The 19,792-nt window shown below is 40.3% G+C and overlaps 2 protein-coding genes across 3 annotated transcripts; both read left to right on the top strand.

Annotated features, from left to right (window-relative positions):
• Positions 1 to 965: 965 nt before the first annotated feature.
• On the top strand, positions 966 to 5,173 carry LOC124268962 (serpin B6-like). The gene is made up of 3 exons (XM_046703985.1): positions 966 to 1,074; positions 2,601 to 3,905; positions 4,634 to 5,173. The coding sequence occupies exons 1-3, from the start codon at positions 1,023 to 1,025 to the stop codon at positions 4,750 to 4,752; spliced, it is 1,476 nt and encodes a 491-aa protein (XP_046559941.1). The 5' UTR covers positions 966 to 1,022; the 3' UTR covers positions 4,753 to 5,173.
• A 3,221-nt stretch (positions 5,174 to 8,394) lies between these two features.
• Positions 8,395 to 13,174, top strand: LOC124268963 (serpin B6-like). Of its 2 annotated transcripts, XM_046703987.1 has the most exons (4): positions 8,395 to 8,476; positions 10,599 to 11,897; positions 12,851 to 13,009; positions 13,042 to 13,174. In XM_046703987.1, the coding sequence occupies exons 1-3, from the start codon at positions 8,425 to 8,427 to the stop codon at positions 12,967 to 12,969; spliced, it is 1,470 nt and encodes a 489-aa protein (XP_046559943.1). In that variant the 5' UTR covers positions 8,395 to 8,424; the 3' UTR covers positions 12,970 to 13,009; positions 13,042 to 13,174. The 2 variants fall into 2 exon arrangements, with proteins under 2 accessions (XP_046559943.1, XP_046559944.1); XM_046703988.1 differs by lacking the exon at positions 13,042 to 13,174 and having other exon boundaries at positions 10,599 to 11,901; positions 12,851 to 12,969.
• Positions 13,175 to 19,792: the final 6,618 nt, after the last annotated feature.

Consider the following 19,792-nt stretch of genomic DNA (forward strand, 5'->3'; position numbering starts at 1 on the left):
GACCAACAAGTACCATATTTTAACGTCTTTTGGCATGATGCGATCGGGGATCGAACCCGCGACCTTCCGCACTCCGGGCGGACACTCTAACCACGACACCACGGAGGCGGTCTATTCTTTTTGTATGCCTTTTGGATCAGTACCCTTAAGGTTCCACGGAAGAAAATCCATTGTTGACATGCTGTATAAATTGCATTCCAGCACCACCTCCAAAGCAAATATTAAGAGCTTTGCAGCAGTGACTGAAAAGTTATCTTATCTCAATACCCAAGGAACAATTATAATCCCGCTTATATTACACACAATTAATAAAATGATGCGCATACAGTTTGGATATCAAAGAAAGATTTACCTCTTCACATCACGAACAAGATGAACGTCAATAATGAAGCATACAGATTTTTGCTTGATAACGGTGTGAACATCTACACCAAAACGTCGCTATAAGCAATAAACAAGAAGTTATACATGGAGGTGTATGCTTCATTAGTGGCCCACCAACTTCTAGAATGCCGATCAAACGATTAAGATGGACGTCATGTTTCTCCCTGGTTCCTAACATGACATTTTGATAATGGTCAAAAATAATAATAAAAAAATCGAAAAGAAGTGTCCCCAAATCATAGGAGTCTCCTTTGTATGGTTCCAAATTTATCATAAGCGTGTCCCTATCGTTGCTTATTATTATATCAATCGCTTCTCTGAATCAATTTCTTTACAGACTTCCGACATAATTATATCGAGGGAAAAAATAAGGGATCACATGAAAGCACAAGTATTCCTTTATTTTTTTTCCAGGTTTCTTCACAAGCTGTGCGATACAATGCTTGTGAAGAAATCTTTCAAAACAATAAAGGAACACTTGTATTTCATGTGATCCCTTATTTTTTCCCCTCAGTATATTAACGGACCACTGTGATTGTGACAAACGGAGTGTACATGATACATTCGCCCAAATACAGCAGTCAGGCGTGTCACAAACCGTGTCACTCCTCCGTTCACAGAACAATATACAGCACATCATGGCGCCTGGGCTCATCTTCACCATCTGCTCTTGTGCTCTGCTGATAGCTGGTAATATGCCTTTTATTGCACTATATGTCACAGTCAATGTGTAAAATGAATAGTATTTTACAGGAAATTGTGTGTATTTTATATATAGAATAATTCCATGTATAATATGATTGAGATTTAATAACGACTCGAGACATATTATTAAGGCCCTTGTGTTTATATACTATCTTTGTATGCTGCAATAGAGGTAGCGAACAGCTAGTTCACATGATTTACATTCATTATTAATTAAAACTTAGATACATAAGATATACACAAGATACAGTTTGAAACAGTTCTATTTCATTATTCGATGTGTATAAGTCAACTTTACACATGGATGAGGTGTGTCAAAATACAATTTTGTAAAATGTTCAACCTCAGTGAAATGAGCATTGGGACATGGAGGTACTGTCTAAACGCTAGATGGAAGAGAAGAGGTGTTCTTTGATCCATCAACAAAAACATGAAAATACCTTTCAGAATCTTTGAGAATGTCACACATATCAGTCAGTGTCGTGTACGTCCACCATTAAGACTTAACGTTGACTTCCCAACCTTTTCTATCTTCAAATCCAGCTAAACATTCATTCAACGTTATTGTTCCAGCTGGGGTATTCTGTTGTTCACAGTAACTGTGTGCGCCCTGAGCCAAATTGGTATTGAGCTATGCGAACTGAAATGAAAGCCTTTGCTATCTATGAGCAACAGATTATCCTTTTGAGACTGACTGACTAAGTTTGGTTTTAAGCCGCTTTTAGCAATATTCCAGCAACATCACGGTGGGGGACACCAGAAATGGGCTTCACACACCGTTTAAATACTCTTTTCAAGGATATTGTGAAGGGTGATGCAAGTTCAGAATCAGACTATGTGTTTCGATTTTTTATATTTTCTACACATGAAGTAGTATCATAGTTCTAAGACATGTGTATATCATTTGACACTTCTGTTCCGAGAAATAGAATCCTTTTTTGACTTTCCACTTAGCCGGAGTCTTGTAAAGGCACTAAATGGACATAAAATGACATAGATAAGATAAACTTTATTGTCCCGCAAGGGAAATTTGTCTTGCATTTAAACAGCCAATACAATGCCAAGAAAAAAAGATAATTTAAAGTACATCTATACACACAATGTCAAGCTAATCACAATATAATAATGAATCATAATTAAAGTACATAATATAACAATCACTCGTGCAATCAATGTCTTCACTGTTACAATTTTGGAGGTAGATTTAGAAGTTTTACGATGTATGGAAAAATTACTTTGAAGTTCTATTAGTCTTGTAATACAAGATTTTGAAATGGCGGCCAGATGGCAGAAATTCATAACATTCATTTAATAAGTGTAATGGAGCAGATTGAATGGGTAATATTTGCATGGAGGTGATTGGCATTTTTGCATTATTAATGCTTTAATGTTCAAGATGAATAAAAGCCGGAATATTTCCTTCATGGAAAAGACAAACTTATTTACTTGCTCAACAAATTGAAAATAATGCTTATTCATTTCACTTACATATTTTGCCAAACATATTGCAGTGGTGTATGCTACACTGGAGGCGACTGGTAACCATGACACCGAGCTCACTGAGGATGCGATCAGAGAAAAGCGAGGGCTAAGAGGGAGACATCGCCATCGACACAGGAGCCACAGACAGGGAGATGGAGATGGTGATGGAGATGAAGATGGAGACGACAATGTTCGTAGTGGTAGGGGAAGAGGAGGAGGGCGCAGGCGCAGACCTGGACGAGGCCGACGACCTGGTGGTAGACGTGGTGGGAGAGGTCAACGTAGGATAGCAAGTGCCACAGATCTATCCGACATGCCTCAAAGAGCACAACGACTAATCACTGCCCTGGTTGGTGCACAGAACAGTTTCACAGCCAATCTCCACCGTCAAGTTGGACAACCTGTTACAGATGTTGTGTACTCTCCGTTTAGCCTTCACCAAGCGTTGACCATGACCTTCATGGGCGCTATGGGTAATACTGCGTTTCAGATGAAGAGAACACTCGCTTTACAGGGACTAGGGCGACGTACGCGCCGAGCAGCAAAGAAGCTTAACGAAGTTATCAGCCATTCTGGCAATGCTACCCTGAAAACGGCGAATGGTGTGTATGTTAAAGCAGGATTGACTGTCGTGGACGATTTCACAGAGAGTCTGCGTGTATTCTACCAGGCTAATATCTCCTCGTTTGACTGGGAACACCCAGATGGACCAGAAGGTCCGATTAACGAATGGGTTTCTGAGCAGACGAATAATCTCATTCCAAACCTAGTGGCCCCGGATACCATAGATTCGTTGACAGCTATGATTCTAGTCAACGCGATCTACTTTAAAGCAAAGTGGAAGACGCCATTCACACCATCCCTAACAACTCAGCAGATGTTCAGAAAGTCACGTACTGAGCAGGTGCCCGTTCAGATGATGCAAGTAGAAGGGATGTTCAAGTTGGGCACTGTTCCTGGTCATGCTGCCAGAATATTGGAGTTACCATATGAAGATGACCGCTTCAGTATGCTCGTGATGCTTCCCAATGAAATCGAAGACCTACCCACACTGGAGAACGGGCTGACGGTAGATCTTCTCGCCAGTAGGTTGGACACTGTCGTAGCTTCGGACTTGAAGGTATATTTGCCTCGTTTCAAACTGGAGACAGCAATATCAGTAAAGGAATCTTTACAAAATATGGGGATGACCAATCCATTCCTGCGGGGAATGGCAGACTTCAGCGGCATCGTGAGCACTCGTCAGCTTTACATTTCTGATGTACTTCATAAAGCTGTTGTCGACGTTAATGAAATTGGAAGTGAAGCTGCTGGGGCCTCAGCAGTTATCATTTGTAAGTATTTCGTTTCTAAAAATGGATTCTATAGCCAAATCAAATAGAAAAACAGATCCAAATAAAACCACAAGTCTTTTTCAGGTTGCAGTTGACTTGTGTTTCCATTTGCTCCCCATTTCAGTGATTGAACATATGTTCATGAGTTCGTTAGAATCGTTCTCCTGTGTATGTTGGTATGTCACGCTCCTGTAAGTTGTGTTATTTAATCATTGTATTCATTTTGAGAGTGATTAAAAGTGAAAGCATTTTGACGTACTTTGATTCCAGAAATATTCCATTACTGAGTATGTCCTACCGCTAATGCTATTTCAAGATATATTTTTTCTATTTTACTTAGTATTATCTAAACATGTTTAGATAATTTGCAGAACGTACATGTGGGAATAATAAGGTATTGCACAGTCGTGTTTCAGTGGTAGGTTGTAATTCCTAAAATACGTATCATTACAAAACCTTTTTTATCATGTTAGTCGTGTCTACATACATGTTTGCAGACGATGGATCATCAACATTCATGTCTCGCAAAAATTTGAAACAGAAAACAGTTCTCAGCTGACCTCGTTCATGTAAAACGTATGTTTGCTCCTAAGTAAGATAACTATCATTAGATATTATGGTAATGTGTATTTTCCTTAAAGATATACTTGTTGACATTTGGAAGACATGCAATATTTGTCAGTGAAATATTGAGCTAAAAGTCTTTCACTGTTTACTGTTTACTTCAGCTCTCGAATCACTTCGAATAATGCCCGAGATTCGCTGTGACCACCCCTTCCTCTTCATCATCAGAGACAACGTCTCCAAAGCCAACCTCTTCATTGGCAAGTTCTCCGGTGGGGCCTAAATGTGGATTATTCCAGGTCCCCCGAATTGATCGTATTCTGACTCAACTTTGGAGTCAACCATCATATGTTGCCTGGTCACTTATTATTACAAAAAAGGAAGTGTAGTTGGATATAGATATAGCAAGTCTCTCACATCTCGACTATTCACATCCATGTATCGATTAGAAAAGTAAAAGAACATGGATTGCAGCTGTTAATAGGTTATATGTTTTTTTTCCAATAAGTTCCTCATCAGCCACAGGAAGTAAATTTTAATGAATATCTAATACCTCTTGTCCATCGTGATGTGCACCAGTTATTGATTGTAAGAGAGTCACATTACTGGATGAAAAATGTATTTGCTTAATATCAAATGTTACACAAGAAGCCACTGTCGTACGTGCGTATAACAAAGTTCTGGAATAAACTATTTCCCAACTCTGTGAATGTCAAGTTACCAAATGAGTGAGTGAGTGAGTTTAGTTTTACGCCGCACTCAGCAATATTCCAGCTATATGGCGGCGGTCTGTAAATAATCGAGTCTGGACCAGACAATCCAGTGATCAACAGCATGAGCATCGATCTGCGCAATTTGGAACCGATGACGTGTCAACCAAGTCAGTTACCATATGAAGATATTTGCTGTACATGATATGCCTGGTCTCCATTCAATTCGTCCATATCACTGCTGACATATACTTGCGAGTGTATTTACAGACTACATATGTCCGAAACATACTGTTGACATGTGACACAAAGTAACAGATGAACGTAACATATCTCAAAAATTGGGTTCCAATGCTGTACCGTGTATCTCGTGTATGCTATGATAATGTGTGGATCTTATTCTGGCGTGATTTCCTACTGTTGTGACAACAAATTAGAGTGAGTGAGTGAGTGAGTATTTATAGTGACATAGTAATATTTCAGCCATATCGATTAGTATGACTTCGACTTCAGTTTACACTGTTTTGTACAGTGTGATGCTCACATGATGAAAAGTCAAACATGTGTGTGAAATACAAGCATATATTTCAGCTATTTGCACATTTAACCATGTACAAACATGTTTGAGGAAACGACGAGTGTGCTTCCCTAAGCGTGATACGACCACTGACTTTGAATCAGCTTCCCAGGGACATGCATGTGATCGACAGCGTTCCACAACACAGCGGCAAAACCTGACTTTAACAAGAGGGTCATCACTTAGTTTCTCCTACTACACACAGAAATAACAGCAGCGGCCTTACAGTTTCTGTTCAGGCAGTTTCTATTAAGGTCCCATTTCCCTCCTCCCATTTGAGGAGAGAATATGCAGTCTAATGTGTCGATGTAAGATAGCTGGGGTATTGTGGACTGCTGCCTGAAAGGCTAGCACTGCACCAAATGGTACAAACAGTCACATCACATGTGCACGCACGTCACTCTACAACTGGAGTAATCTTGAAAGATTGTTTAGCCATATTTCACCGTACACGTGTGCAGCATACATTTAAGTTACACCTGGCACCTGAACAACGTTTGACAAAATGTTGAATTAAAATTGTAATTACTCTACTGTATCACCCAGTAATATCAGTAATCGTGACTGAGGTCTCTTTCAGTTTCGGCTTCATGCTGATTGAAAGTTCCTTGAAGTTGTACAGATGTTTGCCAAGATGCCTAATTGTAACATTTGGTAACGTGAATGTTTTGCTGCAAATATTTGACGATTAGAAACTGTCCGTTTTCATGACGTCACAAATGATCTAATGGCATGTCGTCTCATAAAAAGATACTACGATAACTTCGTATTAAGAATGATCTCCTCACAACCAGTCCTAATCCCTGATTAATGTGGAAATTGCTCATGGCTCCACTCATGTGAAACTCTGTTACCCGAGTTGTAATTGGGTAATACTCCTTGTTCGCTCATTTACATGGAGGCGCTTGTACCTCTTCATAAAAGTGGGGGATGCAGAGTATAAAGCCCTAGTTTGTACATCACAAGTATAGTTCAATAAACCGCATTATGAATTAGGCGTCTCACAATGCAATGGTGTAAAGTATAAACCTAAACTGCAATAATGCGCCATTGCAACAGCTGCAGTATTACAATACTGCTGACTGCATAAAACAACCGTGATGATCCGGGTCAGAATTGGTCATCATCAATCCATGCTTATCGTGAGAGGTGACTACATATGGTCAGATTGAAGAGGTGGTCTTACACACACATACCCAAACAGACCCCCACCCCACCCCATCCCATGCTTCCCACCCCTTGAGCATACAACTACTGGTAATCTCGGTTAATATTTATATCTCCCAATATTGAAACACGGAATGAAAGAAGATATTTCTTTCCACCATAAGTTCCCTTTCTGCACAGTACGTATTTCCACAGAATAATCACTAGAAGTGCATCTTAAAATTTTAAGTGACCGATTTAAAATTAGAACAAGAAGGTTTTCAAAATTAAGTAAGGGGACATTTAAAATCTTAGATGTCTTTATTATTCATGTATCATATGACATCACGAGAATGGTTCAAGTGACAAGACTACCCTCGTGAGTCTTCGATGATATTCGATCTCCTGCAACACACCAGTACTCTGTCACAAGACACATGACCCTCTCTTATCCCCGTCAACATGATGGAACGCAACTCGTGATGGTCAACAAGTGTTGTGTTTTGGCGTGTCGTCTTTAAGGTTCCCAATGTGCTAGAGGAACGTTAATGTTGATGTTCTTGAGATGTCGTAGACTGTTTTCGATGAAGATCCTTCAGGTTTCACTAAAGAAAATCAATGATTTGTTGCTTTGTCTTGCTGTAACATGCAACATTGCAGCACCTCCTTCAAAACAAACAGTAAATTATTTGAACAGTGATTGAAAAAATATCTCATCTCAAGACCTCAAGAATAACACATTTTGAACTCGCTTAATTAGAAACAAAACACGCCAAAAAGACAAACTAATACTATACATATTGGAAATGAAGCAAGGCCTTGAAGCACCACGAGAGAGTAAGTGAGTGTAGTTGTACGCGGCACTCAGCAATATTTCAGCTATATGGAGTCGGTCTGTAAATGAGTCTGGACCAGACAATCCAGTGATCAACAGCATGAGCATCGATCTGCGCAATTGGGAACTGATGACATGTGTCAACCAAGTCAGCGAGCCTGACCACCTGATCCCCTTAGTCGCCTCTTACGACAAGCATGGGGTACTGAATATCAACATTCTAACCCGGACCTTCACGAGTAAGCACCACGAACAAGGTGGATGTTCTGCTTCACACAGGGGTCATTTCATGCCATCGTGATTGTCTATGTTTATTAAAAAGTTAATGGCTCTTTATTCACATAGTCAAACTTAAACAACCAAAAGCCTTTCTAAACAAAAGAAAATCCACTTTAGGATTCCAACTATATAATGACCCTGTTTTAACGAATCATAATCTTTGATCATAATATTAATGATATGGAATCAATCACTTTACTAGCATGTTCGAGAACCAGTGGGAGTGGGACATCAAGCGACGAGCAAACAGGCAAATCACAGAAATAACAAGTACATACGACAGAGACAAACACAGCGCACAAGAAGCATTCGCCTAAATACTGCAGTCGAGGGTCTTGTAAACATATGATACATCACCTCAGGTTACAGTGTCACACCCTCCGCGCAAGGAACAGCATCTGGAAAGCCATGGGGCCTAGTCTCATCTTCACCATCTGCTCTTGTGTTCTTCTCATAGCAGGTAATACGTCTTGCATGTGTATTGATGTTTCATTCACGTTCTTATATGTAGAACATATCACGTCCTATATTGTTGTTTTTTAAAATGAGATTTAAACTTTTATATAAGGTGAAGAACATCCGAGGTGCGTCAGCACCCGGAATCGTCTATGGGGCGTGAGATATTACCAAGGCTGTTTTTTATATATATTGGCATGAACTATGTTTGTACCCAAAAAAACGCTCCTTTGATGCAGTGCGAAAGCAGTGTATGATATCCGTCTCATATTAACCTAAAGTCTGCACTAAACTGCACTTTGGCATTTTATTATGTTCTTGAAGGCACATTATATTGTTTCAGTGTTGACATTTGTCTGATCGGAACTTGTTCCGTTGAAAAACATTGCATCTATCTTACTATGACCCTTAGGTATTTGTAAATGTGTTGAAATCTGACACTGATTCAGTATTGAACAGTAATCTAACACTCAACATTTCAAGGACACAATTTAAAAGAAATATATATTCTTTTGGTTTGAGTCAATATACCTTAGAGACACTTGATTCTGTTTTCATTCGAATAAAGATTCAAAACTTATTTTAGACAAATAAATAGATACATTTATCGTATACGTTCAGAGTCACGTGAATTGATATGGGCAATATATATTTTACTGAAATTGACGGGACAACTTGCATGTAAATTGAATATTCCAGGCGCGTTTTACCTCGGGCAATTCAACAATGGAACGTCTGGACAAAGACGAATAAGACAAGCGTGCGTACTGTATAAACGCGGTGGTCTCCAGGTGGTATGTGACATAGCAATAGTGACCTGGAATTCTCTTAAAATGCAGCTTTTCACTTTAATTAAACTATCAAAGCTGAGGAACTGATATGACCCCAGTATAAAGTCTCGGTCTAAGTCAAATCCATCCAATATCTTGATTGAAGCGAGTTTGAGTATAGTTTGGGATTCCATTTGGCTGATTATATTCAAGGGCATTCCGTAACGCCTTATGTAGTGTGATAACATACAAGTTTGCCCTGAACTATTATGGCTGTGACGTTGTCATAGTCCAAAGCAAAACTGTCCATTACCCATTGGTGTAGTGTGTAAAAATACCACCACAGCCTTCTATGTTGTGTAAGCACACCCAGATTCCATCTGCCTAGGCAATGAATGTTCCGCTTCAGTAAACATAGACATGTGGACAAAGCATGGGAGACAGTATGTCTCTAATGCCTCAATCGTAATTTCAAATATTTCAATTCAAGAGGCCATTTCATGCCCAAACTCACTGTTTTGTAAACTCGGAAAAGAGTATTGACTCCGATTTTGACATGACGTAAACAATTGTTCACTGATGTGAATTGTTATAATTTTCCCACATGGGCAAGATTACACTATACACACATGTCTAAGTATGAGTAATTTAGTGCACTGAAAACAGAACTAATGTGAAGGAACACATTTTTATTGTCAAAGGCATGATTTCACATCATTACAATTTATGGGCACGCATTTACTTAACTTCACAACCAAACAGTAATGTCCTTTAGCTATGAGGTAGTCATTTTAGAATTCATTCAAAATTATTGTTCCAACTGTCATATTATGTTGTTCCCAATACCTATCTGCCCTTATAACTCAAAGCTGCGTCAAATTGGTATTGTACTAAGTGGGTTCTGTAATGAAATATGTTCGTGTAAGACTTTGCTATCTATGAGCTACATATTATCTTTTACATCCTTCAACGTACACTTTCATGGCAGATTTGAAGTTCAAAATAAGATAATGTGATTCTATGTTTTCTGTAAATAAAGTAGTATCATATTTCTTATAATTGTCCAGTTGTGTCTATCATATGACTTATATGTATCCCTCAGTCTCCGGTTTTAAATGGATGAGAGTCAGAAATTTGATCAAACGTAGGCAAGGAGATTATTTCATGACACTTCTTCAACTGCATGCATGACATAAGAGCAATTGGCATTGTAGACCATTAATGGTTTAGTGTTTCCAAAAATAGAAAATGTCCGTAATATTTCGCTCATGCAAAAGACATACCTAATTACTTGTTCCATACATGGAATCTAATGCTTATTCATTCAAATTAAGTATTTTGCAAAACATATTGCAGTGGTCTATGCTACTCTTGAAGCAACTGGTAACCATGACACCGAGCTCACTGAGGATGCGATCAGAGAAAAGCGAGGGCTAAGAGGGAGACAACGCCATCGACACAGGAGCCACAGACAGGGTGATGGAGATGGTGATGGAGGTGAAGATGGAGAAGACAACGTTGGTAGTGTTAGGGGAAGAGGAGAAGGGCGCAGGCGAAGGCCTGGACGAGGCCGACGACCTGGTGGTGGTAGACGTGGTGGGAGAGGTCAACGTCGTACGGTAGATCTATCCAACATGACTCAAAGAGCACAACGACTAATCGCGGCCCTGGTTGGTGCACAGAACAGTTTCACAGCCAATCTCCACAGGCAAGTTGGACAACCTGTTACAGACGTTGTGTACTCTCCGTTTAGCATTCATCAAGCATTGACCATGACATACATGGGGGCTAATGGGGATACAGCAAATCAAATGAAGAGAACACTCGCTTTACAGGGACTTGGACGACGCACGCGTCGAGCAGCAAAGAAAATCAACAAAGTCATCAGACGTTCTGGCAACGCTACCCTGAAGACAGCGAATGGCGTGTATGTGAAAGCAGATTTGAATGTTGTGGATGAGTTTTCAGATAGTCTGCGTGTATTCTACCAGGCTAATATTTCCTCGTTTGACTGGGAGCACCCAGATGGTCCAGAAGGTCCGATTAACGAATGGGTTTCTGAACAGACGAATAATCTCATTCCAAACCTAGTGGCCCCGGGAACCATAGATTCGTTGACAGCTATGATTCTAGTCAACGCGATCTACTTTAAAGCAAAGTGGAAGACGCCATTTACACAATCCCTAACAACTCAGCAGATGTTCAGAAAGTCACGTACTGAGCAGGTGCCCGTTCAGATGATGCAAGTAGAAGGGATGTTCAAGTTGGGCACTGTTCCTGGTCATGCTGCCAGAATATTGGAGTTACCATATGAAGGTGACCGCTTCAGTATGCTCGTGATGCTTCCCAATGAAATCGAAGACCTACCCACACTGGAGAACGGGCTGACGGTAGATCTTCTCGCCAGTAGGTTGGACACTGTCGTAGCTTCGGACTTGAAGGTATATTTGCCTCGTTTCAAACTGGAGACAGCAATATCAGTAAAGGAATCTTTACAAAATATGGGGATGACCAATCCATTCCTGGAGGGAATGGCAGACTTCAGCGGCATCGTGAACACCGGCCAACTGTACATCTCTGATGTAATTCATAAAGCTGTTGTCGACGTCAACGAAGTCGGAAGTGAAGCTGCTGGAGCCACAGGAGTTGTTATGAGTAAGTATTGAATCTAAAAGCGACCAACCCGTGTCAATAGCCACAACAAATTGAAATACAGACTCCAGTATAACCACAAGCCTGTTTTAGGAGGTAATTGACTTGCTTTTGCATGTGTTGGTTACGGAGCCACTTGTGGGTCATGATTCGTTCCCCTTTTCAGTGGTCACGATATGGCTGAAGTACTGCCGATGTGACTTAAATTCGTAACTCACTCACCAACCCACTCCTTTTCAATGATTCATTAACATATGTTCATGATATAGTTAGAACATAGTTCTGCAACATAGTTTTTTTAATGGATATTTCTTATTTCACTACAGGCTGATAAATGAAATCGTCTGTTATCATCACTATTTGATCATACATAAACACATGACTGCGATACAGCCGAGAGGAGTATATCTGACTATATCCTATATCTAATCATGATTTAATGTGTTTTTAAAAAAAAAATTTACTCAGTACCTAAGTACAGACAAAATAATGGTCAGCTGTTCTGTTCTCTGTTTATGTCCAGTTTAGAGTTCACTGCCAGATTTCGTCTTGTTAGAATCATGTATATGGTGCAAACACGATCACTCTTAACCAGGTTTAACTACATTTCCGCATCATTGACATTTGGATGACCTGTTGCTGAAATGTTGTTTCGTGTGTTTTTCGCCAATGTTCCTCAAGTTGCCAGAAAAGTAATTATCAAAGGGTCTCGTCCGAAATTTGTATGTGACATTAATTCATAAACTGCGTGGCAAAAGAATGATAATTTAATTTGGCGAAAACAATGTCATAATTGAAAATGGAAATAGTCTCAAAAGCACTACAGTGTTTAGGGCTTAAACACAATTAGATATCCATGTAAAACATATCACCATCGAATAACCGTTACTAATAGACAGTATATATTTTGTTAACTTTTAAAGACATATGGCTACAATGTTTATTATTTCCTTCAGCTCTCACGTCACTTCGAATAACGCCCGAGATTCGCTGTGACCACCCCTTCCTCTTCATCATCAGAGACAACGTCTCCAAAGCCAACCTCTTCATTGGCAAGTTCTCCGGTGGAGCCTGAATGTGGATTATTCCAGGTCTCACGAACTGATGGTATTAGGCTGTTGTTGTGTTGTTGTTGTTGTTGTTGTTGTTGTTGTTGTTGTTGTTGCCACACTCAGCAATGCCCCAGCAGCATGGCGGGATCGTATTGTGACTCAACTTTGGAGCCAAACATCAGGTGTTGCCTGATAACACATATACACAAATAAAGAAGTGTATTTGGATATCGATGTTGCAATTCTTTCGTCTTTCAAATATTCCCATCCATGTATAGATTAGAAGAGTAAAGCAATATGGATTTTTAAAAACACATGATTCCTCCAGCTCCAATTTATCAAAACACGGGTGGTTTTGATTTTAGCGTTCAACTAACACATATGGGACCTACAACAGTAAACAACTGATTTGGTGATGATTTTCGCATTCACACCATAATGAGTTACATAACATGACTGTCAAATGACAGGCTCCTTCGTGATCTGAACGAGAAAGCGATCGTGGCGTGTGGTCCTGTGCACAGAGCGCAGGTCACGAATCAGTTGGCGAGCTTGGATGGGTGACCGTGTTTGACAGCTTGACTCCTGAGAGTTTCTAGGACTTCAGTTCTGCCCCACAACGAAGTACATGTGATACATGTGGTCTCACCTTAGGCACGTGAGTTTGTTCAAAATTGCCTCTGTTCACCCAGCCGAAAATGGGTACCCGGTTGGATAAAAATGTGACTATGTCTAGCGCCTAACAGGCAGCTTGGGCTATCGGGGTAATAATAATCAGGGTGTTAGCAGTTTGAACATGCTTTGTTGCGTGGAGATTAGCGCATTATAAGACTTCTCATTATATTATTATTATTATTGTTATTATTATTATTATTATTATTATTATTATTATTATCAAACACACCCAGAAACATCAGATGCGTTAAAGTTTTTTCCAGGACATAAGGGGCAAAACTCGTCGTGCACGAGTGTGGATAAGGCTGGGAGAAAGATTTCAGGATTCCATCGTTGACCACTCCATGGTCATGATCATTAGTTAGAGGCTCATTCGTGATTTCTGGCAGGATTAGTCGAATTAGAAAGAACCGCTACAGGTGTGAACTACAGTGATGGTATCGGACTTCACTGCATCCATGTTGATGGTAACGCTCGACTTCATTGTGCCATGTTCGTTGATGTCCACCGGTGTCCGTTATGTGGACAAGCACTAGTCACTTGTCCTCGATCAAACCCAATGAGCACATCTGGAATGAGCTGCAGGGGACATTCTCATGACGCCTTGTCAATCAGGGGACGGCATGTAAAGTGGAAAATGCTTTTACTGAAGAGTGAATGGGTGAGTTTAGTTTTACGCCTCTTTTAGCAATTTTCCAACAATATCACGACGGGGAACGCCAGAAATGGGCTTCACACATTGTGCCCTTGTGGGTAATCGAACCTGGGTCTTCAGTGTGAAGAGCGGACGCTTTAACCATTAGGTTACCCCGCCGCCCCTACTGAAGAGTGAATCACTCGAATCCATACACACCCTTACTGAGAGCATAAGACAATGTTGATTTTCTTCGATCGCACCCTGTTGAGAGATGGTGTTTTTGTACAATGACTTTAATTTCGTAATATATCACTGTTTCTCCTTGGGTTAGATTATTGTTCACATGCTACTTTGTCGCAGGGTGTGGCCCATGACAACGGACTGTTGTTCATTAAACTTGTCTGCACTGACTGTGTTTTTACCTGGTTCAAAACGTGTATAAAGTATCACACGCGTTATCTCTTTTAGCTGGATTGGCACATGGTTGACTATGTGATTTCCCTGGTTCAAAATGTGATAACCTTGTTGATCAGCTTCCGAACCTTTTCTTGTTTGTTGGGGACGTAATTGTGGGGTACAGCAAGTCACAATGGCAAAGGTAAAGTGCTTAAAGAATTGCTCCAGAAACACAACTTATGTTTGTGTAACGATGGTAGAAACATACATATACATCCAGCAACAGGAACATACTCTGTCATAGACCGATCTATTTGATATCTTCTTCTTTATTAATGAATTTCCATGGTTCCCGAGTACTTTGGCTGACCCACTTTCTTCTAAATGGAAATTTACTAAGACGGACTGAGACACATTCAGAACTTAGTGTGAGGCTATACATTTGGAATTTTATATTGGTGAAACTGACCCATAAAATGGTTTTCGGAGGCCTCATACTGCTAACTTCGTGCAACACTTCCTTAACGTCAACAACGTTCACACGTGACCCTTACCCGCAGAACGTAATCCCATAGAGAACCTTCGGGAGATCATGTGCAGACGGCAACAACGTTCACACGTTACCCGCAGAACGTAATCCCATAGAGAACCTTCGGGAGATCATGTGCAGACGGCAACAACGTTCACACGTTACCCGCAGAACGTAATCCCATAGAGAACCTTCGGGAGATCATGTGCAGACGGCAACAACGTTCACACGTTACCCGCAGAACGTAATCCCATAGAGAACCTTCGGGAGATCATGTGCTGACGGCAACAACAACCTCCCAATCCCGGATGAACTAATTGAATCCTGGGACACCAGGAAGAATGGCGATACATCCCATGTGCCGTCATCAGGTGACTGACAAATGCAGTGACGCATAAGACCACCTATGATCAAGTTCTGCCGAGCTGACCATTTGGACTTGTAATGAAACAAATGCTTTATGTACCCCATGTGGACATTACAAGCCACATTTATAAATTGTTCATTGTATTGTTATGAAGGCTTTAGCAGATAATGATGTTGACAATACCGTTTATTATGGTCATGTTTGTTTTGCTGTTTTCTCTTCGCTATCGAGCTTCAAAAGGTGTTCAGAAAATGGATATACATCTTTTTAAATCCAAAACTAAAGTGGTACACGGAGGCGAATTCAAGGATATAATTCTTTAATCAGCGTTTAATATCTCTGACCGACATTAAATATTCAAAAATGGCATGCCTAAATCAACTGAATTTATTGAAAAATGTTTTCCATCTTGGCAGGGGACTAGTCCACCCTTTTTCACATGTATCGAGTATTTTTCGGTAACTCGATTATGGCTACATCGTCTATGCTGCAACTTGCAAAAGCAGCCTTAAACTAGTATATTCTGAGCATTAAAAAATGTCTTCTTGTTGATGTGTTCGGAAATGGCGAATATGAGGTCGAGTGTGTTGACTGACGTTTAGGTCTTTTTGAGTCTTGTGTTGAGGGGTCTGAGGGTTACATCGTTGTATGTGTCGCTACCATTGCAGGGAATCTAGTATACACATACTCTGGGGTAGGGACACGAGTCGCTGGTGCCTCTGTCATTGGCGTGCAGGAGGGTTTTGCTGCTGCTGAGACGACAGATTGGATCCCCATCATGTGGGAAGCCACTAAAGTCCTATTGACCACCACCAACAAGAAGAAACACTACAAGAGGCCACAGACATCAGTGGATCAACCATGGCCATGGGATATACATGACTTGTTAATATAATCATCACTGTTGGCTTCCCTTGTATTTGTGTTATTCACTAGTTTGGCCTGGATATATTCATGCCTCTCATTTGTTTATAATGATTTACCTTGTTACATGCCACCATTGTGATCGCATCATCCATGCTTGGATTAATATTCCCTGGCTTCCATTGGTCCATCCACCTTACCCATTTAGCGCAAATTAACTACCGACTTCCCTTGTTATCATATCACTATTGGTATTTCACATGCACATATATAGCTATCTTTCCCGTCAATACATCTTGCCCAGCCCTTCATACAACTATTTTTTTAAATTCTCTTCCTGAAGATCTGTGCAATAAGAAATCTTCTATTTTGCCGCAATCTAGGAATGAGAATTAAACCTTTTATTTCTGCTGCTCACATTGAGCACGAAAATAGTCTCCTTTTCGATTGCTTTCTTCTCTCCCGTGGCAATTGGTCAGACCACTGCTGGATCGTGCCTCAATTAAAATTAGAGGCATCTGAAGTAACGGAATCAGCAAAATATAATCAGCTAAGAAGCAATTTGGAAGATTTCACACTCTGTATGTTCAGACAACACCAATGTCATTGGATCCAAAACTTTTTACACTGCGTTTAATACTCTTAACGCATTAATTCCCAAACTAATTGCATATTTTCAAATGTAGTTTATTGGTTATTATGAGCTTAACTGAGGGTTGTTTTTAATGTAGAATGATGCATATGTTTTGAGAAATTGCAAAATATGTCTGTGCTTTGTCTCTGCGAATGCAAGGGGCGAATGTCCCCAAGTTTCAAGTACATTTTTAAAGAAAAGCATATTCATAATAACTCCCCCTCTTAAAATACATACATAATACGAAATTCAATTTCAGACATTTTGTGGTAGATTTTATCAAACATTTAAAATCAACATGAAAATCAATTTAATGGGTATTTCATTTATTCATTTCAAAAGTCTCAAACAATTTCCCAGATGATCACTGTGACAGTAAGGCACATAATGATAATAATACATTTGACACAAACAACAAATACTTTTGTTATTTCATTGAGAGGGAACGTCTGATAATATCTGATATAATCAGATACTCGTGTCAAGTTTCCATAAGCAACATCTTCATCTTCAGAAACTGACTAAAAGAATGTGTTGCGAAGATTTCTGTCCATACACGGCCAAGAAATGGAAAGTGAGTGAGTGAGTTCCGCACTAGGCAATATTCCAGCTATATGGTGGCCGTCTGTATATAATCGAGTCTGGACCAGACAATCAAGTGATTAACAGCATGAGCATCGATCTGCGCAATTGGGAACCGATGACATGTGTCAACCACGCCAGCGAGCCTGACCACCCGACCCCTCTTACGACGAACATGGGCTACTGAAGGTTCATTCTAACCCGGACCTTCACGAGTAGAAATGGAAAGCTTCATAGCAGTGCATTGAAAACCACAATACCACATTACTTGCATGTTTACGCGTGGTCTTTTCTGCAGTGTGTACACTTTCGCTGTGTAAGCATCTCCCCCTCATAGCGTGACCCTGGACATCAGTGGGTGGAATGCTTCTGGGGGGAAGACAGTGTCCAGTGAAATTTGGTTGTCGGTAATAGCAGACCAGAACCTTGCCTAAAATATCGTCATTCCAGATTACAATCTGGTGCCTAACAAAGGCATAGTCGATAGCTTCTCGTGGCACTTTCTTCATTTCCTTAGGGCTCATGACTGGACATTTTAAAAATGTATGTGTCAGCATTGAACCAGGCCCCGATTTCTCGAAACAAACTTAAGTCTGAGTTTTGACTTAAGTTAGAGTTTTTACTCTTTGAGAAAACGCTGTTAAATTCATTTCCAAGAAAGAACTGAAATCGATATCAACTCAAATTTAGAAGACAATTTGAGTTTGGTGGAAAGATTTCGTAAGTTGTTTGGGCCTTTTTATTGCAAAAATGCAGTTGAATGCAGAGGAATGTTTGAAATTTCAGTTTGAAATTTTAGTAAACACTTGTTTGTTTCGAGAAGTCGGGGCCAGTTCCTGCAACACCCTTTGCAGAAAGATAATCCAGTAGTTTAAAAGAGGTGAAGAAATGACCAAGTATAAGATGGCAAGGAAAGCCAAGCGGTTAACAACTACAGAACCTCCTAGTCCTAGATCTGGATCACTCGTGATACCTTCGGCTTGATGTGGCTCAAACTGCACAGAATATCCCGAGGGCGTAGCGAGAACCCTGAACGTGAATTCAAATAGAACAATCTTTCCTCCTACGAACCGTTTAGCAGAGAGGCGGCCATAGTAAGGTACTACTGATTCGTTTACAGATAAATGGTGAACATCAGAATCAGTGAGCGTCCATTTATCATGGCATCAAAGGTCGCACCTTTCCAAACTGACCACGGTCAGGCAAGTTCTGATTGCCGGGATGAAAGGTAGCAGAATATCTTTCCAAACCTGTTTCATTAAATCGTAGACGTAAGAGCTTCACTGTAACTATCTTCATTCTGTTCCAAGTACATGCTTCGACTCAATAAAACAGTATACCTAGATATGAGCAGAATTGCACGAAAAAGCTTCATCTCTTCTTTGTCTGCCTTGAACACATGATATCCGTCATCCCTAGAGGCATGAAACGTGTCATTTCAGCAAACAATGTTAATACACCGGGCAGGTTGCCATTGACGCTGGTTTTAACGCTCCTCTGGTAAATTATTCTCAACCCAGCCACGTCCTGAATTGATGTTGCTCGAGTAAAATACACAGAAGAGAATATTTATATGGAACTCGTAGATATCTAAGGTAGATATTTTCCAAACGTTAACAGGAGATCTTGCTGATCGTCTGAAACCCGCCACCAGTTTGGTTTTTCACAAAGTGCCAAAGCCCCCCAACACCGACTAAAGTGGAATATCTCGAACAACTACTGCACCCTTGCATACTGGAGTCTCTCTAGTGGCTCAGCCAGAAATACAAAGAGCCGTATGTGTCAGTATTTGTTTTCAGGATAACTTTGAGAATGTGCACCCGACTAGGGTTAATGTATATCTGCGTGATCATTACACAAATCAATCTTCACTAATTCCGCGTCTCGGAACAAGAGTTCAACCTGATATTTCTCCTTGAGGACTAAAGGTACTCCAGCCACACTCCCCTGTGGAATTCGCACCATCCCTTAAGCTCCAGGCCATTCAACGTAAGTAAGATTCACAATACTGCGCTCGTTAAATACATAAACAGTACCGTAAAGGGTTAGTGCATACCATGTCTCTAACAAAAGGCTTCTTTTTCTGGATTTGAACGGATTAAACAAAACCAGTTCAACCAGTGGAAGTAATTCATACTGTGTACAACACCCAGCAATCTAAT

This window comes from Haliotis rubra, unplaced genomic scaffold (assembly GCF_003918875.1).
Source record: "Haliotis rubra isolate DU_JTF1 unplaced genomic scaffold, ASM391887v1 Scf1408, whole genome shotgun sequence".
Lineage (NCBI taxonomy): Eukaryota > Metazoa > Mollusca > Gastropoda > Lepetellida > Haliotidae > Haliotis > Haliotis rubra.